General features: G+C 45.0%; 4 protein-coding genes across 8 annotated transcripts in view; 2 read left to right on the top strand and 2 right to left on the bottom strand.

Moving 5' to 3' along the window:
- Window positions 1-6,128, bottom strand: part of pnpla7b (patatin-like phospholipase domain containing 7b) — a gene marked incomplete at both ends in the record, with an annotated part of 55,712 nt that extends 49,584 nt beyond the window's left edge. The window contains 3 exons of the mRNA XM_083645425.1: window positions 4,174-4,261; window positions 5,082-5,156; window positions 6,087-6,128. Of these exons, the coding sequence (XP_083501551.1) occupies window positions 4,174-4,261; window positions 5,082-5,156; window positions 6,087-6,128 (205 nt within the window). The remainder of the gene's footprint in view (window positions 1-4,173; window positions 4,262-5,081; window positions 5,157-6,086) is intronic.
- Window positions 6,129-8,002: 1,874 nt separating this feature from the next.
- mrpl41 (mitochondrial ribosomal protein L41) lies at window positions 8,003-9,597 on the top strand. The gene is made up of 2 exons (XM_083644473.1): window positions 8,003-8,048; window positions 9,024-9,597. Exon 2 carries the CDS (start codon window positions 9,044-9,046, stop codon window positions 9,449-9,451), a length of 408 nt encoding a protein of 135 aa, XP_083500599.1. The 5' UTR covers window positions 8,003-8,048; window positions 9,024-9,043; the 3' UTR covers window positions 9,452-9,597.
- A 751-nt stretch (window positions 9,598-10,348) lies between these two features.
- On the bottom strand, window positions 10,349-22,823 carry dph7 (diphthamide biosynthesis 7). 5 transcript variants are annotated; one of them, XM_083644393.1, is made up of 10 exons: window positions 22,806-22,823; window positions 22,362-22,547; window positions 21,754-21,890; window positions 21,362-21,449; window positions 18,068-18,162; window positions 17,319-17,476; window positions 16,357-16,489; window positions 16,139-16,204; window positions 12,053-12,225; window positions 10,349-11,326 (listed from the first exon to the last, which is right to left on the bottom strand). In XM_083644393.1, exons 2-10 carry the CDS (start codon window positions 22,500-22,502, stop codon window positions 10,878-10,880), a joined length of 1,440 nt encoding a protein of 479 aa, XP_083500519.1. In that variant the 5' UTR covers window positions 22,503-22,547; window positions 22,806-22,823; the 3' UTR covers window positions 10,349-10,877. The 5 variants fall into 5 exon arrangements, with proteins under 5 accessions (XP_083500519.1, XP_083500523.1, XP_083500522.1 ...); XM_083644397.1 differs by having other exon boundaries at window positions 16,357-16,429; XM_083644396.1 differs by having other exon boundaries at window positions 17,319-17,473.
- Window positions 22,824-23,207: 384 nt separating this feature from the next.
- Window positions 23,208-26,737, top strand: paxx (PAXX non-homologous end joining factor). The gene is made up of 7 exons (XM_083645152.1): window positions 23,208-23,345; window positions 23,636-23,696; window positions 24,210-24,259; window positions 24,354-24,538; window positions 24,927-24,977; window positions 25,057-25,150; window positions 25,261-26,737. The coding sequence occupies exons 1-7, from the start codon at window positions 23,233-23,235 to the stop codon at window positions 25,307-25,309; spliced, it is 603 nt and encodes a 200-aa protein (XP_083501278.1). The 5' UTR covers window positions 23,208-23,232; the 3' UTR covers window positions 25,310-26,737.
- Window positions 26,738-27,017: the final 280 nt, after the last annotated feature.

Below are 27,017 nucleotides of genomic sequence, written 5' to 3'. Positions count from 1 at the left end.
TATGGTGTCAAGTGGGCAAAGACAATGAAAATCAATAATCAATAACCTCAAAATGACAAAACCTCAAAATTGTCCCGTTCATCGAATGACAGGTACAACCCTACAACACACGTAGGGTTATCTCAGATACCATCAAGCACATTATCTACTGTCTGTGCTGTGCATTACAATCAGGGATGTAGTGGAGGGTCAATGCAAGTAAACGCAATTTACCCTCCCCTTTGAAATGAGGCAGATAGTTTACTCACCTATTTTCAGATCAACTGTATCAATCAATGAGGGCAAACAAGGTGGGTAAACTACTCACCTTGGATAGTTTACCCACCTCTGTATTTATCACTACACCCCTGATTACAATTGATGGCAACTGTGCAATTCTCTATAGTCAAGCAAAGGTCATGAAAATAGCTGACAATTTAGTGATTAACACAGATAGCATTAATATTGAACTTGCTCCTGAAACCTGGCACTGTAGCTCTTAGCCTTCAACATGTGCATCACATTGGATTGAAGGACTTCTCAGTGCAATTTTCACACTTTGCAAAGTCATCCTTTGGGCCGCATTGGACCCTTTGGGGGGTGCGGATCTAGCCCCCCGGGCCGCATGTTTGACACCCCTGGGTTAGACCAATATTAGGGGTGGGGGGGGAAATCGATACACCACAGTATTGCGATATTTTGCCTGACGATATTGTATCGATATTTGGACGCCAAGTATCGATATTGCAAAAAAAAATAAAAAAAAAATAAAATAAATTTGCAGGCCATGCCAGGCCACCGGGCTACTATAAACTTTAGTTCCAAGGCCAGCAGTAAACAAACGGTAGCATATTTTCATTTTGTTTTAACAGTAACAGTTTTGTCATAACAGTAATTTACAAATTCCCCAGTTACTGAATGGGCTGCACAAGATGTTTTGTGTAAGTGAAGTGAAGTTGCAAAAACTACATAAGTACAGTAGTCCACACACACATCCAGTTAAGGTGGACTGTAAGTAGACTGTAACAAACAGTTCAGTTTGTCAGGTGCATGCAACTATGACATGACTTTATGAAAGTTGTTGGTCTGTCTACTTGACAATGTTGCTGCAATAAAATGGTTGAAGTCAGATGTACAGACCGAAAAATTGTTCTTATATAAACCAGATGTTGACAAAGTTTTCCTTTGGGGACATCATTTGCAGTTGAAAATGTAAGAAATCGCAATATATCGAAATATCGCAATATTCAATATATCGCAATATCGATATATCGCAATATCGAAAATATCGCAGTATCGCAATACTATCGTATCGTGACTCAAGTATCGTTTCAGTATCGTATCGTGGGCATCTGGTGATTCCCACCCCTAACCAATATACTGTTTATTCAATTAAAATCTGTCCTGAGGTCTAAATACTGTTTCAGGAGGCTTTTCTACTCCAAGAAGAAATACAATGCGGGGTCCAAGCACAATTTGAGAAGACAGATAGACAAAACATTACAGACGGTAGAAAAACAAACACAAGGAAGAGTGAAGAAGATCAGACATGTAGTCTATTACAGTAGTTAACCCATTGATACCTGATGCAGCATTTGTGTGTGTATCCCTTTAAGACCGCGAGCATCAAGGGATACACACACAAATGAGGGATATACACGTAAATGCTGCATCGGGTATCAATGGGTTAAGGCGCAACATGGCTAACGCCTTGTGGTCCATGACTTCTGTCAGTTAGCCTTCACATCTCATCACTACTGTGACTCCCGGCAGCCAAACTCTCTATTAGTTGATCTTGATGATTAACTACTTTGGGAAGGTCGAGCCCCGGATTTGAAGCCACAAGCTTCCAGATGAAAGGCTGACGGCTTGCCTACTGAGCCAAACGCCTGTCACAGGTTTAGTGATGAGAAACTAACTAAAGGGAGAGGTATTGTGATACTGCAGCCTATGATTGACAGGCTGACAGTGCTAATCACTTAACACGTTCACTGCCAATGACGAGTTGACTCGTCAAACACAATCCAACCGTTCACTGCCAATGACGAGTAGACTCGTCAAATTTTTTTTTTTTTTTTTTTTTGACGGTGCTACGTGGATCAATGCCCCCCACGTCTCCTATAAAAATATTGGAAGTATTGAATTAGTATAATCTATTTTACCGACCAACTAAGTGGCGACAGTGCTCTCCCGACAGAGAGAAAGGCAACCAAAAACAGCCGCGGGAGAAAGCCATTCTCAAGGAAATGGCTTGGCGATTTTACAGTCATCAGTCACCAGACTCGCCCAAGAGCGGCCGCGCCAGCAGAGCAGCACACCGAGAGCGGAGAGCGGTGCTGGCGTGGGGGATTGCAAATTTGCATAATAGATTATGGGTGAAACACACTTTGAAACACCCGCAGAAAGGCCAGAATCGCACGCATTCCGAAAACCCAGAAACGAACGAGCCTCATTCTCATACTGTAGGCGAAAACGCTTTCACGCTGCTGCACACGGGCGGGTGGGTTCCAAAAATAGACTGGGTGGGCAGCATAAAGCCTAGAATCGCACAAAGCTTCATCAAAGCTCTCAACCGAAAATCCAAGAAACGATTGAGTCCTATCCACAGTCCACACTCGCCACACTCGCCGACGAGGGGCCGCCAGAGAGGGAGGCTGCTCACTGCTCAGACAGGCAGGAGAAACTGGCTTGTGACAAACGCCACCAGACACGCCCACGGAGGGAGGAGTGTCTGATCAGATGTCTGATCTCTCACTGATGCCAAAAATAAATGGTTAAAGTGACTGTTCTGCCTGTTTGATTGAATTTCACAAAACTGCGATTATCTCAGCTTCCTGTCTCAGACACTGAAACCATGCTGTACTCAACGGCTAATATCTACATAACTACTAACTCTACAAACTAACTCTTTTAGACAGAGAAAGCACACATTCTATTAGTACTTTTGTGAACTTCGTGTTCACAAAGTCCAAGCAGAAAATTATCCTCGGCTCTTGTAAAATGAGCCAGAATCCTCAAAAAACGGCTTGGCAGAAGCTACCTACAGTAAAAAAAAAATGGCTGGCAGTGAATGTGTTAATAGAACATTGTTAGTACTCTCCATTAATGATGCCAAACACCTGCTTTGAATTGTCTGCACTGCGATTTACTGTTGATTTACTTTTCATCACCATTCAAAATGGTCACAGTTCATCGTGAACTTGAACTCAAAACAACCTTTGTGTTCCAAAGACTTGTGCTTTACCACTCTGCCAACTCCAACGCTGCTGTTCCAGAGTGAGGAAACAAAACAAAGAGACAAGTGACTGGTCATAGGTGACCGTCCAACGGTTGGACTGTCACCTATGACCAGGCACCCATAATGAAACCTCAGAAAGAATACTAAGACAGTGTGCAGTAGATGTCTCTCTCTCTCTGGGACCCTAACTGCTAGCATACATGCTGGCATGGTGTGCATGTATGCTAGCAGTTGGCAAAGCATGCTAGCACAGTATAAAGTATCTATAGAACCTTAGAGCAGAGGTTCTCATATGTTTTTCAGCCATGGATCCCTTACAAGATAGAAATTATACCGGGGACCCCCTCATTCTGATTTGTGATTTTGGGCTAAGCTTAATTGTTTCCACTGTAACGTGCTTGACTTTTAATTTGATAGGTTTGTTATTAGAATGTAATCCATGAACCATTTTAGATTTAAAGCATAAACTATTTCCGTTGAACTATGAAGATTTTGCAAAAAAAAATGAAAATGAAATGAAAATGTAAATTACATTTACATTACGTCATTTAGCAGACACTTTTGTTTTGTCCAAAGCGACTTACAATATCACAATTTGTCAACAGTACAGAAAACCACTATGCAACACAATCAATGACAGCCAAGATATTTTGATAGACTAGCACCATGTAGGAAGTAGTTTGAGAAGGAATAAGTAACATGTAGCATTTTTTTTTTTTATTATTATTATTATTATTGTTTTTTTACCTGAAAACTTTTCGCGGACCCCCTGGCAAAGTGCCACGGACCCCTGGGGGTCCGCGGACCCCCATTTGAGAACCACTGCCTTAGAGGGTTCCAAGACTATGTCGAGTGTATTTGTTTGTGTTCATTTTGTGTATTATATTATCGCATGCTGAAAAGCTTTCAATAAAAGCGTCGTTTGAAAGGGAACAGGGTGTACAGTGTGTACTGACTATAAAGCTTGTATCTTCTGTAAAGAAGAAACACCATGGCGCCGATGAGAGATACCAAGGCCACAGCACCAACCAGCAGCGCGGTCCACTGGAAGAGAGAGAGAAAAAGAAAGAAAACATTTCAGTTCTGCTCAAACCAGACGACACTGTTAGCATGGAGCCTATATCACTCAACATAGTGTAAGCTGAAGTGTTAGCATTTCTTTAAGGCATGGTGAGTTCCTTCTACCAACATGTCGTCCAACTCATACGACCAATGAGGTCGTAGTACTGCAATACGACCATATTAGTCTAGTCTAGTCAGTGGCAGAGAAAAAGTACCGCAACATATCCTGCAACTCATACGACCAATTGCGTCGTAACACTGCAATACGACCCTATAGCACGTCTGCTAGACTAGCGCCCCTCAGTGGCAGAGAAAAAGTACTACGCGACTTCCGCCCAAGCAAGTTGAAAAAGCGACTTTTCTTCCAAAAAACGTTAGGATTAGGGTGTGGGTTAGGGTTATGGTATGGGTTAGGGTGGTGTGGGTTAGGGTTATGGTATGGGTTAGGGTGGTGTGGGTTAGGGTTATGGTATGGGTTAGGGGTACGGACAGCAACAAACTGGTAGCTGAGTGCTTACGACAGGTGGCTGTCAAGCCAGTGGCCCAGGTTCAAATCCCGCACACGCGGGTTATATTTTCACCAAACTCTGAGACTGGGCTGTTATTCACACGACCGTTAACGTTGAAACGTGATTTCAGGTGCAGGAAACGTGATTTCAGGTGCAGGAAACGTGATTTGAGGTGCTTGTACAAACCACGACGTCGTGGGTCGTATCCAGTTGGAGGTCAGGCTGCTACTTGCAGAGAGATGGAAAACAAACAATGAAAGCCCCATTCAGCCCATGTGACTGACTGTGGTTACCATAGTGGTTTCAGTCCTCTCCTCCACAAACTGCCGCATCCTGGCCTTGATCTCGCTGCCAAGAGGAACCAGGCTCTGAAACGTCAGCCCACAAACAATACTAAGAGAATGGGTTCAACTGGACACATGGGATAAGCTGTGCAAGTGCAGTGTTTAGTTGAAAATAGGGATGTATTTGCATTCACTAAACAACCTAGCTGTCATCTGTTTCTTTGATATTTCATCCAAGAAAAAGTGCTATAAAGCTAACAACTCCTATCTCCTATCTATTTATAAACAGGCCTGATGATTAGATGAACACATAAAGGACTTTACGTGACATTACAGAATCTGTTGAGTGCATGCGTCATGTATTTCATAGGGAAACGCACATCCAAGTAGTACTGGTTATCCTATTGTTGTAGTAACAATGTACTTGTGTCGTGCTACAATCAGCATAAACACTGGCCTTAAATCACAAGTTCAAACAATTCACAGTGATGCTGCATTTATAACAATAACATTCCGGGTATATACAGTGCAGTGCAGTCAGATAATGATTTGTGATTGAGTAGAGGAATAACATTCCGGGTATATACAATGCAGTGCAGTCGGATAATGATTTGTGATTGAGTAGAGGAATAACATTCCGGGTATATACAGTGCAGTCAGATCATGATTTGTGATTGAGTAGAGGAATAACATTCCGGGTATATACAGTGCAGTCAGATCATGATTTGTGATTGAATAGAGGAATAACATTCCGGGTATATACAGTGCAGTGCAGTGCAGTCAGATGATGATTTGGGATTGAGTAGAGGAATAACATTCCGGGTATATACAGTGCAGTGCAATGCAGTCAGATCATGATTTGTGATTGAGTAGAGGAATAACATTCCGGGTATACAGTGCAGTGCAGTCAGATAATGATTTGTGATTGAGTAGAGGAATAACATTACGCGTATATACAGTGTAGTGCAGTCAGATAATGATTTGTGATGGAGTAGAGGAATAACATACCGATACCGGGTATATACTGCAGCTCTCCTCATCATCCTTGTCTTCCATGCCTGATGATAATAATAATGCAACAACAAAGCTAAGCAATCTCTAGGGCGGAGTAGAAACGTAATCACTTCTGATAATGATTATATAAGTCAAACAAGAAAAGGGGCGGGAAGGAACATAGGCCAAACCTGATTATTTTATGACTTTGTTTTATTTTGCTGCCATTGTGAAACATTTTGTAACATTTGAAAAGTGCTCTATTTATTATTATTATTATTATTATTATTATCACATTTGATAAGAAATAATATAAAAGGGCAGCATTTCATGTAGGCAAACTTTTTGATTTTATGACATGTCATTTGGTCAATACTTTTATCCGAAGTTATACCATGTCAAAATAAATAAATATTAATACATGTAATTGAGTGTTATTGATTGACTATTGTCTTACTCGACCCGCTGACTTGCACAGTTTGAGAAATCTGGGTCAAAGATCACTACACAGCTCTAAAGAAAACCAGGTCACAGGCTCAATGTTTGTAACCAGACACTCCTCTGGTTCGCTCATAATACACACTCGGTGAGCTCTCCCATTTGCAAGGAGAAAATCACAACCCCGTAAAAAACGGTACATTCATTTTTACTCTATGAACACCTGCAGGCCTATAGTTTGTTCTACAAACGCGCAAGTTGGAAGGACACTTTCATTCGGCTATGATTACTTTTTAGCACCGTTAGGCGTTATGCCGCCAAACTCCATTCATAAATCTACCAGTTTACTATAGAGCCTTTCTTATCGGCAAAAGAAAATGTCTGGCATAGCCTAACATGATTTAATATATTTTACAAATTGCCACAGACTTCTGGTAAATTCTGTCGATAATAAACGACCCAACGAGCAGTACTTTATTTTGATAAAAAAGTCAACTTTTACAATTGCTCGCTCTCAAGAAGACGATTGGGATTGGGAATAGCCTAGAACCAATTTGGAAAAGTTGAAATGTTACATGTATGTTAAAATTCGATGTACACAGAATTGAAGAATCGATTCTGATCATTAGTCTAAAAGGCATTATATTTATACGAGGTTGTGCTTGCAGTTGATCACGCCAACATTAAACTGCAAGCTTTTTGGGTGGAGTTTGGTGTGAGTACGGGGCACGCATGGGGGCTGCACTTTCCCTACTGACCGGGTAAAATACTTATAAATGCATAATGCACGGTTTTGAAGCTTAGATATTTCAATGGACAAGCGGCATAGAATGCCACCTTTTCATTTTATATGATCAAATTAGCTGTCTGACACATTGAGGATTGTGTGTTGTCCACGAAATCAAACCTGACGGCTCTTCGTCCGTGGAAGCGATCCGCTATAATCGTACGACTTGGACATTCTTCGTTGCAAGCAAACGATTGAACAAATAAGCTTACGCTGACAGAGTCGATTGCAAATACAAACGAATAAACATAACCTACTTTGTCTTATTCGACGCAGCACTTTTCTCACGTAGCTACCTTTATTGTGTCAAAGTTTTTGTGTACAATACATGTCTTGCTGTCACTAGTGTCAAGACTGTCAAAATAAACAATCTAGACGTCCTGTCATAACTGTCAAAATAAAACACTGTGTTATTTTTAATGTACAAAGTAATGTAAAGAAGCTATAGTGTACTCAACATGTAATATTTAAATGTTCCAGGGACAATTAGTGCGCCTTTGTTTTACTGTGCACACAATTATTCCTTTTTCTAAAGTGACAAATAATTTTCGCTTTAATTTTGAAGGCACAATCACCTGACTTCTGGTATTTTTCAGGCTAACTCGTGTAACTTGACACAGCTCAATAACTGCTAGTATCTTGCATTTCAATTGGTCAAAGGTGGTGCGTTGTGGCCAATCACCAAACATTTAACTGGATAGTCATACGCTGCGCTTGCTGTTCATGTTGCTGTTAGGGGACTGTCAGTTGTGCTCAAGGTGAGATAATCGATTTCTGTGTTTACTGATGCTGATGGACAGCGTTGAATAATTTTCACAACAGAACTTTAAATAAATGTCATGCTGAGATGTTGCTCTCTCGGTTTAGTGTAAGTAAATAGTAATGGGAACGTAAACCGGCTTACTATTTGTTTGTGAGCTAGCTAGCTAGCTAACAGCGTTACAACCGTGGGCTGACATAAATCTTAATTAGCGATATATAAATGTGTAGTTTCACAGAAATAAAGGCAAAAACATCGGTCGTTTATGAAAATGGAATTAACGTTATGCCTACGCTAACTGATTTATGTTGTTTGCCTCGGGAACACCATAATAAAAAATAATAATACAAATGACTGACGCATGATTCACGCTAATGCAGACTAATTTCCCCCAATGTCTCCGAATAACTAAACGATATCAACATATACAGATGATAAAAATAAAACTTTGTACTAGGAACTACACCAAGTCCTGATATTCTCTGAGTCTGTATGCAGTCACAGGATTAACGTAAACATATTATTCATGGATCAGTCTCTCTTACACAATGTTGGAATGCTCCAGAGACAGTTCAAATTTGGACAGAGGAAGTTGTCATCTTCCAAACAAAAAAACCCCCACTTCAGACTGGAAGGAAGTATTCGACCAATCACACATTAATCACACATTAATGAAAACAAATGTATAAAAAAATATATTTATCTCGTCCAATTTTCCATTTCTGCTCGGCAGCTAGCTAGGATTCTAGTTTGTTTTCCAGTCGGAGCTATTAAGCGACTGCACAGGGGGCACGGCGGTGGGGAAATGAAATGAGCGGATACCTGCCTTATTTAAGCGGATATCCTGCAGTCTTATTTTTGACCAACTTTGAGAGCTGCTGAAATGCAAATGGGTAGTCGGGAGCATTTGTCATTTCTGTCTTGAGTCTATTCGTTAAAAGAAATGTCTACAACAATGTTTTCTTCTCCACAGGTGTTCTGCGCTCTGACACCATGGGTGTATTATCAAGGCTGGTGAGGGGCCTGATAAGAGGAGCAGACCGAATGTCTGAATTCACCAGCAAGCGAGGCTCAAGGACTCACAACCCGGGCCGGACCGCAAGGCCCACCGGACTGAGGCTCTCCAGCAGAAAGTTTGTGTCCATACGGGTCATGATCCCCGAGTTTGTGGTGCCTAACCTGGAGGGATTCAAACTCCGACCCTATGTGTCGTATCGCACCCCCAGAGGCAACGAGCCTCCGCTCACCGCTGACAGCCTGTTCTCTGAGGTCGTGGCCCCTCAGATACAGAAAGACTTTGACGAGGGCACATTCAACAAGGAGCAGCTGGAGAAATATGGGTTTGAGCCCACACAGGAGGGAAAGCTCTTCAAATTATACCCCAAGAACTTTGTGCGTTAAAGATACACGACCTAGTTACATTAACAAGGAAAGTTATCGGCAAGATTCGGCATACACAATGGACCCGAAGCCTGCAGACAAATCATGAAATGTCCGACAAGGAGGGTTAAAGCATTTTGTAAAAAAATAAATAAAAATCAAATAAAATTTTAACACATGGTTGTATTGATTTTTCTGTTGGCTAGTCAGAGCAGATAAAGGTCTTGACAGTTTTGAATTCATGTCTGAAATGTACATGGAGATAATAATGGTTGGTGAGAGTGAAACCTAGGATTAGAATAGGGCTCTCTCGGGGTTCATTTCTAGTTAATCACAGTGAAATTAACCATGACACTTAGCCCTTGCCAATGACAATTTGATCAAAAAGTGCCACAAATGCAACCTGAAAGAAAATGTAGTCTTGATGTGTTCAGCCTAAACAACTTGCATGTTCTAATGTGCAAAAAAAGGCCATCAAAAATTACCATTACTGTAGCTAAGGATCCGGGGACCTATTGAAAAATGTGTCCAAATGGGAAAATAAGATGTACAGTAGAACTAGAGGGGGAGGCGTAAAGCCAGCAGCATATTCACGTTTCCTCGAAACGGTGTGCAACAGGCTTTGAGGTATGTCGTTTCTCGTTTGGTGGGTGTGTCAGGAGTTACCCAATCAGCAGCGACGCTGTGCACAATGGACCCAACAGTTGCAATGCTTGCGTAGCACCACAGGGTGTTCAACGCACCACCGTTGCCATTTAAATATAGACATTTTGTCCGGCGTGAAGTGAACACGACCCAGGGTTCAGAGCACCTGTCAGCCAGCGTCCACCCTGCTGAAGTGTCCTTGAGCAAGACGATGAATCCCCCTCGACTCCAGGGGCCCTATGAGGATCAATGAAGTACTACAGAGTGAACAGTCTTAGTGTTTAATATCACATTCGCACATGACTATAAAAGGTACTTACATCAGATGTTACAGTTTGGTGCTGGTATTTTTTTTGTTTGCGCTGCAAAGAGCTGCAAGATTAAAAATAACAAAAACCAATCGGCCATAATAAAGGGAGGATGCATTGTGGAATGGTTGCCCAGATCTTGGTGGACTCAGCAAAATTTAGAAACCATACTTGACTAACAAATGAACAATACTGCTACAGCAAAAATAATTCTGTCAGTTGGATGCAAGTTTATAACAGTAAGTTACAGTTTTGTCTTAAGGACAATACAGTTTGCTTATTGCATCTCCTCCACTCTGTAGATTGTTCCGAAGTTCAGGGGCCCTGATCGTAATGCGTGATCACCCTTTGTCTTAAAACTTTGGAACAGAAAAATACATTTACCTCCAGATCTGAGGCTACGCATTAAATATATTGTGCCCTTGGTTCTGGTGAGGCCATACATTCTGCTTTCCTTCTGTAGACTTGATCGTTTTTTTTGTGGAAGATACTTTCTACAGTGTCAACTTAGCCAGTGCTCCCACCTGGTCAGCGTCACCCTGGCCTTTAGGCCCCCGGTCGGGTTGAGGCTCCTCGGGAGTCCAGTCCCAGCGCCACACGTGCAGCATGTGGTCGTAGAAAGAGCAGCTGGCGAGCAGACAGGACAGCGAGGGCGTGTCTACGTCGGGGGGCGGGGCCGCCGCGGGGGCCGGGGGCGCGGCGCCCTCGGGGATGTAGCGCCCCGCGTCATCCTCCAGCGACGTGTCGAAGCTGCCGGTGGGAGATTCGTACTGAATCCTCAGGTGGCCCCCGCTCTCGGCCAGGCTTCTCTTTGGTGCCACAGTTGGAGGAGGGGAGCGGGGGGGAGGCTCCTCCAGGGACAGCCGGGACCAGTCGGCTCCGTAAGCCAGGGAGTTGTGGAGGATGTAGGAGGCTAGGGTGGGACACGCTCCTCCGCTGCCCTCTGGTGGAGGACAGGAAAGTAACAGCATGCTTCAAATACTACAGCCCACGGAGGTGAATACTAAGTATTAAACTATACTACACAATGCACAGCATGTTTCTGGGTGATTTAAAGGGGCAGCTATACTATCCCGATAGTATAGCACAAAATGACCATAACATTTTGTTTGACAGGGTTGATAGATGTTTAAGGGGACATTCAAACCAAAAGCGTTTTTGGAGCTGCCAGCGTCTTTCTGCAATTAATTCTCTATGTAAGGATGCGCTAGACGTGCTCCTCTTTCAAGGAACGCACCTGGCGTTTAAACGCTGGTGGCGTCTCGTCTTTTTGGCGGAGCGCTCTGGGCGTTTTAAAGCTGAAAAAGTTGAACATTTGGAGGAAAAGCGTGTTGCTCGTCATTTTACTCCTACATTTTCTCCTCCCAGAGGGATCCTCTACCTCGCTGCTGCCAGAATTGGCAATAATCTGGCTTTTATGTTGACAGTGAACAACATCAAACAGACAAAACCAGCTGGCTACCGTCCGTGTGGTCGTTGTGTGCTCAACTTTAGTGCACGCGACTGCAGGGGAAAATAAAACGAAGTGCAAAAAAAATGCTGCGTGCGCTGTGTTTTGTGCACAATGGAAGCGCCCTCGACATGATTTTCATAGCGTTCTGACTGAAAAATACGCTTTTGGTGTGAATGTCCTCTAAGAAAACCTGGGGGGTTGGTCCCTCGTACTCACCTAGGGCTTGCTGGCAGTGCAGGATATGGAAGTCGTTGTGCATGCAGGCGGCCAGCAGGAGGTGCTGGTGGGTGGGATGCCACTTCAGCCTCCAAACTCCGCCGCCCAGGGCGCTCTCGCTGAGGGGCTGCCGCATGTTCCTGCCATCCCACAGCAGCACCTGCTCGTCGTAGCTGAGGAAGGACGTCCCCAGTCAGTCTCACTATTTCACAAGGGGTTACCAAATGCATCTCAACCACTACGTTTACATGGACTGCAATAATCTGACTATAGAGAGCCAAAGTGAAACGTCACTTCCTGCTTTCTCCCGGTACCAGCGCTGCGAAAAATCTGAATGGCGGTGGACGGAGAATAAGGTTACTTTTTTGATCCTGTTTGAATTGTGCCACGGGGTGCGAACGCTATTTTTGTCAATTTAAAACGTAACTTTGCATGTCAAGAAAGTCGCAGTTTGTCGCCAAACTGTTGCACTAGAAGTTATAAATCAGAGAGACTACATGCACTGTCGCGTAAGGGACGTCACTTTCTCTACCGGCAAAGCTGAAGACCGGCGACATGCCACGAGCTTCCACAAGCTATGTAGTTTTTATACAAAACTAACCCCTACGTTTCAGTTTGACGACAAACTGTGACTTTCTTGACATGCAAAGTTGTTTTAAATTGACCAAATTAACGTTGGCACCCCGTGGCACAATTCAAACGGGATCAAAAAAGTAACCTTATTCTCCGTCCACCGCCATTCATATTTTTCACAGCGCTGGTACAGGGAGAAAGCAGGAAGTGACGTTTCACTTTGGCTCTCTATTAAGGCCTAAACATGGTCGTCCGTCCGCCTCGAATTGGAGCCGTCTCGCCGTCTGCCGGCGCCAGCTAGCCCTACATGCTCGGACGCTACTACGCCCTCCCTCCCTCCCTCCTGTGGAAGCTCCGTGTGAAAATGGCGGAGATTGTGTCCCAGGCAGTCTGAATGAAATTGAATGTAACGTTCCCAATTCTATGTATTAAATTCTAAAAAACGACCCTCAACATTTGGGAAGGCTAAGCCACACAACTAGTTCGTTATAATCTAACATCATGCTTTGAAATGCGACTTTACGATGATAAGCCAGGGCAACGGCCAATCACAACTCCCCTGCAGCTGACGTCACGCACGTATCGTCGCCGTGAAGTCACATTTTCGAGCAGCCCCCGTCAGCCGACGGGGCCCCCTCCCCGTAGGACGGCGCTCCACCCGCCGTCATATGGGGAGGGCGGGGCGAGGCTCTGACGGACGACCATGTTTAGGCCTTTAGCCTTATTCTAAATATATTTTGATTAAGGTGTTTACACAGAATATTCCATTCATATTCCTGTTTACATGACTGAAGACACGCCCACATGACGTCGGAGTTTCCTGAATTTAACCTGAAAGCCTTTCTGTCATGTTTCTACCATGTTAGAGACAAGATGTTGGGACTTCTTTTTACCGGTGGCAGCCATCTTTTCTTCTGTAAACAAGTTGCGCAACGGCAACACTCGCTGGAAGCTAGAGCAGTGGTTCTCAAGCTTTTGGTGACCGAGGCACAGCACACCAAATAAAAGGGCAAGACAAAATAGGCACACCTATATATCTGTGCAAAATAGCCTCCATAACATGTGTTATCACTCTAAACATTTGACAAACAACTATATTAGTTGTGAAATATTTATTAACAAAATAATTCAGGAATTCATTTGAAACTTATTAAAATTACAACATCAAAGCAGCAACACACCAATTTGTATAGTTGTAGTAGGCTATATTGCAATAATAATGTATAGTTGTCACAAAATCCCAAGACACTCCTGGACTTGCCTCAAGGCACACCTGGACTTGTCTCAAGGCACACCTGGACTTGCCTCAAGGCACACCTGGACTTGCCTCAAGGCACACCTGGACTTGTCTCAAGGCACTCCTGGACTTGCCTCAAGGCACACCTGGACTTGTCTCAAGGCACACCTGGACTTGTCTCAAGGCACACCTGGACTGGTCTCAAGGCACACCTGGACTTGTCTCAAGGCACACCTGGACTTGTCTCAAGGCACACCTGGACTTGTCTCAAGGCACACCTGGACTTGTCTCAAGGCACACCTGGACTTGTCTCAAGGCACACCTGGACTTGCCTCAAGGCACACCTGGACTTGTCTCAAGGCACACCTGGACTTGTCTCAAGGCACACCTGGACTTGTCTCAAGGCACACCTGGACTTGTCTCAAGGCACTCCTGGACTTGTCTCAAGGCACACCTGGACTTGCCTCAAGGCACACCTGGACTTGTCTCAAGGCACACCTGGACTTGTCTCAAGGCACTCCTGGACTTGCCTCAAGGCACACCTGGACTTGTCTCAAGGCACACCTGGACTTGTCTCAAGGCACTCCTGGACTTGCCTCAAGGCACACCTGGACTTGCCTCAAGGCACACCTGGACTTGCCTCAAGGCACTCCTGGACTTGTCTCAAGGCACACCTGGACTTGTCTCAAGGCACTCCTGGACTTGTCTCAAGGCACACCTGGACTTGCCTCAAGGCACACCTGGACTTGTCTCAAGGCACACCTGGACTTGTCTCAAGGCACACCTGGACTTGTCTCAAGGCACACCTGGACTTGTCTCAAGGCACACCTGGACTTGTCTCAAGGCACTCCTGGACTTGTCTCAAGGCACACCTGGACTTGCCTCAAGGCACACCTGGACTTGTCTCAAGGCACACCTGGACTTGTCTCAAGGCACTCCTGGACTTGCCTCAAGGCACACCTGGACTTGTCTCAAGGCACACCTGGACTTGTCTCAAGGCACTCCTGGACTTGTCTCAAGGCACTCCTGGACTTGCCTCAAGGCACACCTGGACTTGCCTCAAGGCACTCCTGGACTTGTCTCAAGGCACTCCTGGACTTGCCTCAAGGCACACCTGGACTTGCCTCAAGGCACACCTGGACTTGCCTCAAGGCACTCCTGGACTTGCCTCAAGGCACACCTGGACTTGTCTCAAGGCACTCCTGGACTTGCCTCAAGGCACACCTGGACTTGTCTCAAGGCACACCTGGACTTGTCTCAAGGCACACCTGGACTTGTCTCAAGGCACACCTGGACTTGTCTCAAGGCACACCTGGACTTGTCTCAAGGCACACCTGGACTTGCCTCAAGGCACACCTGGACTTGTCTCAAGGCACACCTGGACTTGCCTCAAGGCACACCTGGACTTGCCTCAAGGCACTCCTGGACTTGCATCAAGGCACACCTGGACTTGTCTCAAGGCACTCCTGGACTTGCCTCAAGGCACACCTGGACTTGTCTCAAGGCACACCTGGACTTGTCTCAAGGCACACCTGGACTTGTCTCAAGGCACACCTGGACTTGTCTCAAGGCACACCTGGACTTGCCTCAAGGGACACCTGGACTTGTCTCAAGGCACACCTGGACTTGTCTCAAGGCACACCTGGACTTGTCTCAAGGCACACCTGGACTTGTCTCAAGGCACACCTGGACTTGTCTCAAGGCACACCTGGACTTGTCTCAAGGCACACCTGGACTTGCCTCAAGGCACACCTGGACTTGTCTCAAGGCACACCTGGACTTGTCTCAAGGCACACCTGGACTTGTCTCAAGGCACACCTGGACTTGTCTCAAGGCACACCTGGACTTGCCTCAAGGGACACCTGGACTTGTCTCAAGGCACACCTGGACTTGTCTCAAGGCACACCTGGACTTGTCTCAAGGCACACCTGGACTTGCCTCAAGGCACACCTGGACTTGTCTCAAGGCACACCTGGACTTGTCTCAAGGCACACCTGGACTTGTCTCAAGGCACACCTGGACTTGCCTCAAGGCACACCTGGACTTGTCTCAAGGCACACCTGGACTTGTCTCAAGGCACACCTGGACTTGCCTCAAGGCACTCCATTAGGGAACCCATTGAGCTAGAACATGCATCATCAAGCAAAATGCTGCGAAAAGTCTGATAGGACGTCATAGTGCGATGAAGGTGTATACATGATGTATACATTGATGTTGACATGCTTTGGGGAAACCCGGCATGGATTCTTGCACCATGCCAACGACAGTATATTTACCTCCCTGTAGCCAGGATGTGCTCCCGATGTGGGTTACTGTGGATACTGCACACGCCCATCGAGTGCCTTCAAAACAAATGATTTGTAGAACATTATTATTAGATTAGATTATATTAGATTAGATTAGATTAGATTATATTACTACTTGGTTTTCTGCTTTGCCAAGGTGGGATATTGCAAATGCATGTTGAGCACACTAAGAACAGGACAACTCTCACCTCTTACTGGTGAAAGTGGGGGAGGAGGGGCCGACCCTGAGGTCCCAACCCTTCAGTTTGCAGTCATCTCCACCTGGTGCAGATGACCACACAGTCAGACACACATGCAGACGAGCCATCGTGAGCTCACAAACTATGGAAGCAGGATGTACGTCACTCAGACACTAGCGTGTATCTGGAACAAGCGAGACGAGGCCTTTACTACTGTCAATGTCATCTCTCGAGACAGACTTTCCACTCGCATCGAAAATCTGCGAGTCGGCATCTGCGAGTCGGCAAAGCTCTGTGAAAAGCCAAACAGAGCTCGTAGGGGGCAGGCTCGTAGGGGGCAGGCTCGTAGGGGGCAGGCTCGTAGGATGCAGGCTCGTAGGATGCAGGCTCGCATGCTGCGCTTTACCCAATCAAAACGGAGCGGACGTGACCGACAGTCAATCAAGTCACGCAGTGTGTAGTAACGTGTAGCAACGAGCTAGCATTGTTGTCGTTTCACAGCGGCAGAGGCATTTGAGATCAATGAGATCTCTCTGCGTGTCGGCGCAGAAAGGAAGGGGGGGGGGGGGGGGGGGGGGGTAGCGTGATCCTCCCACGCGCTACGATCTGCCGGTGAAACCCCTCGCCGTCAGGTGAAAAGAAGCGGCTGGCGACTGCACATGTATTGGAGGAAGCATGTGCTAGTCTACAACTCTCACCAGATCGGCAGAGGGGGTGGAGCAACGACCGGGACATTTGGGGAGGAAATATACAAGCTCTTCACGACGTGGCTAATATACATGTAGTGTGTCACTGACTGTATATCAATCTAATATACATGTAGTGTGTCACTGCCTGTATATCAATCTAATATACATGTAGTGTGTCACTGCCTGTATATCAATCTAATATACATGTAGTGTGTCACTGCCTGTATATCAATCAGTGACGCTAGTAAAAAAGGGACATTTATGTGTCTGAAAAAGTGTCACCAGAGTAAACCAGCTGCGTGTCCCAGTAGGAGAAGGCTGAGATCCAGGCCTCGAAGTCGTGGGCCTTCCACTGTGAGGTGGCCGACAGGCCGCCTTCACCCAGGGAGAGCACGTTGACGCAGCCTGCCGAGTCGCTGCACACCACCCGCACATCACTGCTGCACACAGGAGCATGGAGACATGATACAGATGTTGTACTGAGAGCTCCACCATCCAATTAATGTCATCATCGTCGTCATCATCATCATCATCAGCAGCGAGGATTCTTGCTCATTTTGATGTATTATTCATTTAGAAAACCTGACTGTAAACTATGGTTATATATCCATAATAATGTTGTGCCAATATTTGCCTTTTATTAAAAAAAAAAGTGATATGCCACCCTTCAATATGATGGATATGATGATGTCACACCCACTGTTGCTCCCATCATCCCATGTACAGTACACGTTACCCATTGTGGTTGTATGACCATTAGTTGGGACATTAGAGTATCATATGTGTTGTTTCTAACATGCATAAATAAGTCTCTTGTGGCTATATTTCCTTGTTTTTGTCTTCGGAAGAGACTAGCACTAGGAGATATGGCCAACATTAGCTGACCCTAAAGAACAATAACAACTTGTCTATGTGTCCCCCCCCCCCCCCCCCCCCCCCAGCTGAAGCAAATGCACCAAAATGCCATTTTATCTTTGCAAGCACAAACGTTCACTTCAAATGACAGTTCTATGGAATCAACATGGCCTTACCTGTCCCCTCTGCCAGTCGACCAATCTAATGACAAAGCCAACCGCTCGGCTCCCACCTCCAAACTGCTCAGCGCCTTTAGACTGCGGCGGCCTTCCTACTGGATAGACAGATCCATAAGAGAGCAGGGCCCAGACTACTACATGGAAGTCTAAAGAGTCAAGCCAGGTCCAGGAAATACACAGACTGTCAAATACAGGCTATGTATGTATGTGCAGGTGCTGGCCACTTTATTCAACATAATACATCATCTTCCAAGCAGTGTTATTGTAGTCAAGTCACTGTATTGAGTCCAAGTCGAGTCTCGAGTCCCCAGTGTTCGAGTCCGAGTCACCAAAGAAGAGTCAGAGTCTAGACTCTAGAGTTACTGAACATGAGCATGAATCCACATGTAGGTGGGACACACGTGCCTGCCCTGCACGGAATTGAATAATGTCTATTCAATATAGAGACACTGCATGAAATAGGCCACGCCCATCATGGGGGAAAGCGCTCCATTCACTTTCATACACCAGCGTCATATTCCTTGAATTAAACATAGCTAAAAGCTGTTGTGTGGTGGGGCTGCGCAGACAACAAATGTAAGAAATCAACAATTAAACATTGTCATCATTCAGAAGCCACGCCCAAGACGGGGGAAAACAGAACCCCCCCCTCCAATCCTGGCGTTCTCCTATGTCACGTGCATGGTTGCGTGTTGCACAAAAAGATCGTATATACGGAAGATGAACACTCCAACTTACTTCCTTGACAGCTAGATCCACATTTTTCTTCTCGCCAATTCTCAATGGCTTCCTTGTTTTGCTCAGGAGTACAAAAATCTTTAACTGGCGATTTTTTACATTTGTTGTCTGCGCGGCCCACCGCACAACAGCTTTTAGCTACAGTATGTTTAATTCAAGGAAAATGACGCTGGTGTGTGGAAATGAACGAAGCTTTTCCCCCATGATGGGCGTGGCCTATTTCATGCAGTGTCTCAGAATTGTTGAGAAGAAAAATGTGGATCTAGCTGTCGAAGTAAGTTGGAGTGTTCAACTTCCGTATATATGATCTTTGTGTGCAACACACAACCATGCACGTGACATATATAGGAGAACGCCAGGATTGCGGGGGGGGGGGGGGAGGGGGTGTTTTGGGCATGGTTTCTGAATGATGACGCGCTCTGCAGTGTCTCTATGGCTATCAATATCTTATGCCCAATTATTAGGACCTATTATTTAAAAAAACACACAAAAAAACACAGTCCTCATCAATTAACAAATCCGAGTCCTCATCTTCAACTTCTGAGTCCGAATGCACGAGTCTGAGTCATCAGTGATCAAGTCCAAGACGAGCCACAAGTCCTGAAAATGAGTCCAGGAGTACTAGAACACTGCCCGTGCCCCACTGTGTATTTTGGTGAGAGAGGATTGCTGAAACAGCAGATAAGTACTGCTTGGTGTACTGGATGTGTGCCAAATTGAATAGTGGCTCCAGACGACTCATACAAGTCTTAAGTGATGTTCTACCAGGTACGACTCATACAAGTCTTAAGTCATGTTCTACCAGGTACGACTCATACAAGTCTTAAGTCATGTTCTACCAGGTATTATAGACAGTGACTGCGTTTACATGGACTTGAGTATCCCGGTTATTGTCGGGGTTTTGGAGTATCCCGTTTTTGTGTTTGCGCATGTAAACATCATATCCCGGTTTCAGAAACCTGGATAAGCCCTTATCCCGGTTTTGAGAAAGCCGGTTATGCTAGCTGGAGTACTCCGAAAGAACACAGGATACTGCTGCATGTATACACCTTATCCTGCTTTCTGACCGCAGCAGACTACCTGCGCAGGCGCGGCTTCAGTTCAGTTCATCTCCAAAAGGCAGCAGACTTGCAGGCATTTTTTTTCTCCATTTCATGACCAAACAACGCAAAACACACCGTGAACACCCTCCAACGCGAGGGGAATCTGTGAGTGAGAGACAAGTGCTTGCCTGGTGCAGCAGGGCACTGGTGACAGACAGCCTGGGAGAGGAGCGAGGAGGAGAGGGCTCCATGCTGCTGACTCGCCGAGCTGCCGGAGCAGTGTGAAGTGAACACCGTTACCGTACACAACACAGCTCGCACAAAATGACCCGTTTCACTATCACAATTTGGTCCAGTAACATTAGAAAGTATAGAAGTGCCGCACGATTACTTCCTCATCAGACTGCCGTCAGACTCCAGGCATTTTCCTCTCTAACCTCGCTGCTGTAGGTCCCGCACAGAATCGTTTTACCTGGAAATACTCACAGTGATTAGGGGCTCACGCGCAAATGTCAGTGCAATTCGACTTAAAAGTCTCACTTCTGGAGCGATGAGGAAATGGAGTTTTGCCGAGTTTTGTCTTTCGGCGATGAAAGAATTAAATGCTTGGCAGCTTAGATAGGAGAAAGCATCGAAATGCTGCCCTATTCAAGTCTGTAGTATACAGACTACAGGACGAAGGTGTTGTGACTCAAATGAAAGCAAAAGCCGCGTGCTGCGCGCAAACGGGGACACTCCACCATGAAGACAGAATCCAAGGGAATCCCACGTCTTGGCCCAAAAAAGATGAATGACGTCATGTCACACGCACCCAATATAAGCAAAAAAAAATAATAATAATAATAATGACCCCGGGTTGTATTGTAAAGATCACAGGCGCCTGCGCAAATAGCATGCAGTGATCAGTAACCAGGATACTAGTACTGATCATGTATACAGGGATATGAATAACCTGCTTTCTCTCTCTTCCATGTAAACGCCATATCCAGAATATGATCAAAACCAGGATAAGTCTCATAACCGGGATACTCAAGTCCATGTAAACGCAACTTGACAACATAAACATTCTAAATTGACCCTTGCTTACTTCCTGGTGCAGTGTTTATTAATACAACAGCTGACAGGAAATAAGCTAGGATTCAAACGGTTCCCTAGCAACACAATTCCGTGAAAACCGTCTATAGCAGGGTTGGGCAATTCTTTTCCTGGGTGGCCACATGAGAAACCCAGATTGTGTGGTCTAATTCTATCACTAGATTAAATTATAGAAAACATACTGTGCACTTATTCTTCAGCATTTATTATGTTGAAAATCACTCAAAACAGACAATTTTCTTAGCTTCATAAGTAAAATGCTGTGATTTATCTGAGACCTCCCGGGCCACGCAGAACCATCATGAGGGCCGGTTCTGGCGCCCTGGCCGTATAATGCCCAGGTCTGGTCTATAGACAAGAGAACACTAAACCGACCGTTTTGGCGTGGCGTGTCCTGTGACGCGTTGTTCCTCACCTGACTGTCTGACAGTGTGTAGAGCCGCAGCTCCCCGCTGGCGGCCGCCAGTCCCAGCAGTGGCTCCTCTGACACAGGCACGTGGCACCTGGAAATATGCAGAACGTTCAACGAGGCAGAAGCAAACAGCTGTCATCTCTCCTACACTAACCACAATTCATTGGGTTGAGTCATGTCAACCACCTCTGGAGCTTCCTCCATGACCAAAGCTAGTCTTTCTTGTTGAAGTAAATAAATGCTATGGATCATTAATAGAATCAAATAATGATTCAGTACAAGGATAAAATAATGGGGTGAAACACAGGCCTACTTGGAATTTGGGGGTCATGAGATTTGCCAATTTTAGATGATCAGCTGTCAGAAACCCATACCGATCAAATCCTCATTCTTACCACTTCAAATCCAGAATAGCCGGGGTGTCCACGCGCTGCAGCTCGGTGAGAGGTGGGCTCATGCAGCCGTCCTGGCGAAACTCAAACAGGTACAAACGCCCCGTCCGCCTGCAGGGGGTGGCATCCTCTTCCCCTGCCTACAAATTATGATATGGGACAATAGTCAGTCAACAGTCAGGCACATTCAGCTTCCGTATTTTTCTATCTTCCACTAGTTTTAGGGACAAACACATTTTCTGCGTGGAGATATAATAGCCTGGAGGATCTGCTGGAACCTGGTACTGATCTCATCTCAGGTAGATGGTTTCCCCCCTCGAGGCAGGACCACTCCCTTAATACTGCAGGAGAATCACTGGCCGGGGTATTTTGCTTTACACATCTGCTGGGTACTGTAAAAATTGTGCCTGTTTGCAAACAAATCGCCCCTCTCTGATAAATTACATTTCTACCACAATATTGGTGTGTGTGTGTGTGTGTGTGTGTGTGTGTGTGTGTGTGTGTGTGTGTGTGTGTGTGTGTGTGTGTGTGTCAGAGAGGGGGGGGGGGGGTGAGTGCGAGTGAGTGAATGTGAATGAATGAGTGAATGAGTGAGTGAGTGAGTGACTCACCCCATCTGGAGCTTTGTGCAGCTGGTAGGTTCCGCAGGCCAGGACGTTGTGGCATGGCGGAACAGGGCACCACTCTACTGTATCAGCACTCAGCTCCGTGTCAAACACCTGTAGACTGCGAGTCCTCGACTTCCAAGCCATGGCCCCCTGCTCTGCATAACGTTACTGCGCCGCCCGCAGCAACAGCTGCAACACACACAGTGCCGTTCAGTATTATGCAACGAGAAAGCCGTGTAAATGTCAGTCACACTATATCGAACTTCGCTAACGTTATTTACAGTAAGCTAACTCTGTTTGGTAGCTAGCTCTCACCCACCGCAAACTGCTAACATTTGGACACGTCTTATCATTAAACCAGGTGAATGATGAATGAATACGGAACGGATGAATGAACGGGCCACAAGTCAATTCTGTTTATCTTTAAGTCCAGTGAATAAAACTCACGTGTGAGCCAGCTTCGACGTCGACGTCCTCAAAACGAAACCTGCGTCATTACGTCATCGTGGAATAGGGTGCATTCAAGTTTAGAACGTTGCAAAATGTTCTAGACAGAAAGCATAGCAAAACAATAACGTATTGAAATAAAAGCATCCATAAGTTATAATGCACTAAGTTGTTTCTGTGTCGAAATTGGAATGCTTTTCCTATAAAACGAATATATATCACTAATCATCTCACTTTATCAATTGACTGTAAAGACCGTATATGTTTGAACGATGAATAATCGGGCGTGTTCCAGCTCCTTGTCAACACTGCGTGATGACATGTTGTGGTACCCGGAAATAGAAGAGTGCTCTTTACACTCCTTTGTATGTTTCCTCCTCCTGTTCAGTGCAGTGGCTCTGCACTCTGCAGTAAACAGCAGGAAAACATGGATGGGAATAGTGATGGGAACCAAACCTTATACTGCACCGTGTTGGATAAAAAGAGCCAGACGAAATTCGTATGTTATACGCAGAGAAAATCCGGAATATTCACTATCAGGTGAGTCAAGCTGTGCGCATCTAATGAATGGCAGTACGCAATTATATTCAAAAATATGTCAGTTTAATATTACTTTGCTTATAAGCCAATTAACATACATACCTACTAGAACAATTCACAATTTTTAAGACATGCTGACTAGATGTGAGCCACCCTTAAATTCGGCATAGCCTACATGTGACCCAACCCAGAAGCACAGTAATGTAGGCCTACATTTGCATTAATTTGCCAGATTTTGATATGGAGTTTGGTGTGACACCAACGTTTTCTTCACTGTTTATCTGCTGTAGTTTGACAGATGCTGCTGATGTTTGGAGCACAGATTACACTGAAGCCACACTGAGCCAATTTGTAAGTTCCACTCACTGTAACAGACCTCTTTGCACAGTTAGCTGGGTTCCCAAGGCAAGTCCTCCTTGAAATCTTTGAGAGTTTATGAATTCTGGAGAGAAAAATCCTTGGAAGATTTTGAAAATAAACAAATAGCCATGGGTCATGATAAAGTGCTTGAATTTATTTTCTGCAAGAATATAAATAGAAATGTGTTTTTGTTTGACTTGATGTGTAACACTGAAGTGTTCACACCATCGTTCACACAGTCAAGCGTCTATTTTTAATTGTTTGTCTGTGAGCTTCTCTAAAGCCTGCTAGTTCTCATAAAAATCCTCAGTGGTGTAACAGTAATTAAACTTGATCCATGTCTCAAACTATGACGTGTGGGTCCTTGAATTGAATTTGAGCTAATTGGGCCTGGAACGCCCTTGAAAAGTCATTGAATTTGATGTTTTTTGAAAGTGTGGGAACCATGTACACTAGCATGTCATTAATGAGTGTTAAATACTGGTTGTAACTTTACCCGTTCAGAGACAGAAGTTTGCCTTGAAATCTACAGAGGATTACATCCTAAAACTCAGGTTAGCCTTGCACTTTACATCCCTTCTCTTTTCAAACCACCTGGTTCTTTACACTTTAACCCACGGGCTATCCGTCCCTCCCGCTGTCCCCCAGGGCGGCCTGCGCTGCTGGGGATGTGTCTGTGGTGCTGCAGGACACCAGTGCGGAGCTCCGTGTGGGGTCCCGTCCCTGTGACCCGAGCGCGACCCTGCCCAGGCTGGAGGGCCCACAGGCCAAGGAACAGCTGAGGGAGCTGCTGTTCAGAATGTCTGACAGCCTTACCCAGTCTGAGAGTAGAGGTATTTTGTCCTTGACACAGAGAGACAGGGTTTCTGCCAGGTCCTTAAAAAGTCAAAAATCCAATAATCAGAATTTTAATTCTTAAAATGTCTTGAATTTTAAGACATTTTAATGAAACTAGATTATCAGGCCGCTATGCAGCCTTCAAATCTAGTTTGGTGGGACTCCGGCCTGTACAAGGCCCGGTTGTTGTTGTTGTGTGTGTGTGTAAGGTCTGTGTGTGTTTTGGGCTTTTATTTTGAAGGTCTATGTGTTTTTATTTTGAAGGTTTCTGTGTGTCTTGAGCTTTTATTTTGAAGGTTTGGGCTTTTATTTGGAAGGTTCTGTGCTTTTATTTGGAAGGTTTGGGCTAATAGTATTTTCTCTTGGTTTTCCTCTTTTCTCCAGTGGGATCCCCCGGTGTCAGCCCAGTGAAAAATCAGCAATGGCGCACCACAGGTAAGGCATTTTTGTGACTTGTGTTGCTCGCAGTGTGGACGCACAGTTAGTTGACTATTTACCTGCAATGGCCTTTTAGAGTTCGAGCCGAGGAGACAGCAGAAGGTTGGTCCATCTGTGACGGCGAAGAAACGACTCCCAGGAGATTCCCTCATCAACCCAGGAACCAAAAAGTACTTCTTTGCATTCTTAAACTACCAGTACCCAACCACATTCTCCCAATCTCTTTGAATGAGAAACGACCGTAACACGTGGTTTTCATTGCTTCGTCCTGTTTTTGCAGAAAGCGTCAAGCGACCGGCGTGGCCTTCGACGATCCAGAAGATGAGTGATCGCGGCTTTTGTCCTCCATGTTACGATCCAGAGGACGAGTGATCGTGACTTTTCTCCTCCATGTTACGATCCAGAGGACGAGTGATCGTGGCTTTGATCTCCTCCATGTTACGATCCAGAGGACGAGTGATCGTGGCTTTGATCTCCTCCATGTTACGATCCAGAGGACGAGTGATCGTGACTTTTCTCCTCCATGTTATGATCCAGAGAACGAGTGATCGTGACTTTTCTCCTCCATGTTACGATCCAGAGGACGAGTGATCGTGACTTTTCTCCTCCATGTTATGATCCAGAGGACGAGTGATCGTGACTTTTCTCCTCCATGTTACGATCCAGAGGACGAGTGATCGTGGCTTTTCTCCTCCATGTTACGATCCTTCAGTGACAGTTTATTAATGTGCTTTTAATCCACTAACACCACATTGCAAAGTTGCAACATATTTTTAATATCATCTAGATTTACTCAGACCAGCTTGACTGGGTTAGGATCATTAAGACCTGCACCTTTAATGGGCAGAGCCGACTTATACTGAAGATAAGGAACCATCCTCTCTACAAGCGTAGTCTGCTTGATCTTCTATTTGACTCTAAATGGGACCGTACCGTAATTTACAAAATGAACACCATGCTGTGTTGAAGACTTGAAACCAACGATCGAGACCATCAATACATTAGAAAAGTGTTTACTGAGGTAATATAAATCAGATCATTGACTTCTATACAATCCAACTTCTTTTTGCAGCCATCGACACTATAAACGGATGAGTTATATTTAAAAAAAATCTCCCAGTACAGTTGTCATCAACAGCGAAATTATACAGACGGTTTTAACTAGACAACATAAACATTCTAAATTGACCCTTGTTTACTTCCTGTTGCAGTGTTTATTAATACAATAGCTGACAGGAAATAAGATCGGTTTCAAACGGTTCCCTAGCAACACAATTCCGTGAAAACCGTCTATAGACCAAAATTGTTTTTTGAAGGAGGCATGTATATGTGTTTATTTCTGTTGTAAAGTTGGGCATTTTAATACGAGGGTCTATGAGAATTGACTCACTTTTGCAGTTGAGCATTTTAACGAGGGTCTATATGAGAATTGACTCACTTTTGCAGCCAGCCTCAAGTGGACATTCGAGGGAACTGCAGATTTTGCCACTTCCACGTTGGCTTCATTTTTCCCAGCTGGAGGTTGCCGTTTGCTTGACACCGATTAAGGCTTCATACTCAAACACCTGTCTGTCTTGTCTTTTATCTCCTGATTGAATAAAATAATCTAAGGAAGGAATATGCACCCTGGAGTGCGTATAACTGATCCATACTGTGCTTTACTGGAAGGAGGAATACAATGGGAGAAAGAAGCCATTGATTTTATCTTTATATGAATCATCTCATTTGCAGGTGATGAATGTCATTGAAATAAAGACTGTTTTGACATAGATTGATTCTGTGTCCTCTTTAATCCAGTAAATATGGAGAGTGGCACACAGCATTGAAGAATGCACGTCTCTCTGGACAGTGAAGGGAAATGATGTACTATTTCTGGCTTGCACAGAACCTTCAACTCCACCCCATCCAACACCTTTAGGATGAGCTACAACACCAACTGTTAGCCAGACCAAATCGCCCAACTTATGTGGCCCTCCACACAGTATCGGTTAATTAAGGAAGTTAACTTTCCGTTTTTTTTTCCGTTCACCTAATGAT

This window comes from Poromitra crassiceps (assembly GCF_964638095.1).
Source record: "Poromitra crassiceps genome assembly, chromosome: 10".
In the NCBI taxonomy this organism is placed as follows: Eukaryota; Metazoa; Chordata; class Actinopteri; order Beryciformes; family Melamphaidae; genus Poromitra; species Poromitra crassiceps.
The sequence above is the reverse complement of the archived record's forward strand: the minus strand, read 5'-3'. Positions and strand labels throughout refer to the sequence as shown.

Excerpts from the sequence above, each read along its gene's own strand:
- mrpl41 (XM_083644473.1), top strand. The coding sequence starts at position 9,044 with ATGGGTGTATTATCAAGGCTGGTGAGGGGCCTGATAAGAGGAGCAGAC.
- dph7 (XM_083644393.1), bottom strand. The coding sequence starts at position 22,502 with ATGGCTTGGAAGTCGAGGACTCGCAGTCTACAGGTGTTTGACACGGAG. Across the intron at positions 17,477-18,067 it reads TCGACTGGCAGAGGGGACAG|CAGTGATGTGCGGGTGGTGT; the intron begins GTAAGGCCATGT and ends TCCTGTGTGCAG. Across the intron at positions 11,327-12,052 it reads GCACTGCCAGCAAGCCCTAG|AGGGCAGCGGAGGAGCGTGT; the intron begins GTGAGTACGAGG and ends GTCCTCCACCAG.
- paxx (XM_083645152.1), top strand. The coding sequence starts at position 23,233 with ATGGATGGGAATAGTGATGGGAACCAAACCTTATACTGCACCGTGTTG. Across the intron at positions 23,346-23,635 it reads TCCGGAATATTCACTATCAG|TTTGACAGATGCTGCTGATG; the intron begins GTGAGTCAAGCT and ends TATCTGCTGTAG. Across the intron at positions 24,978-25,056 it reads TCAGCAATGGCGCACCACAG|AGTTCGAGCCGAGGAGACAG; the intron begins GTAAGGCATTTT and ends ATGGCCTTTTAG.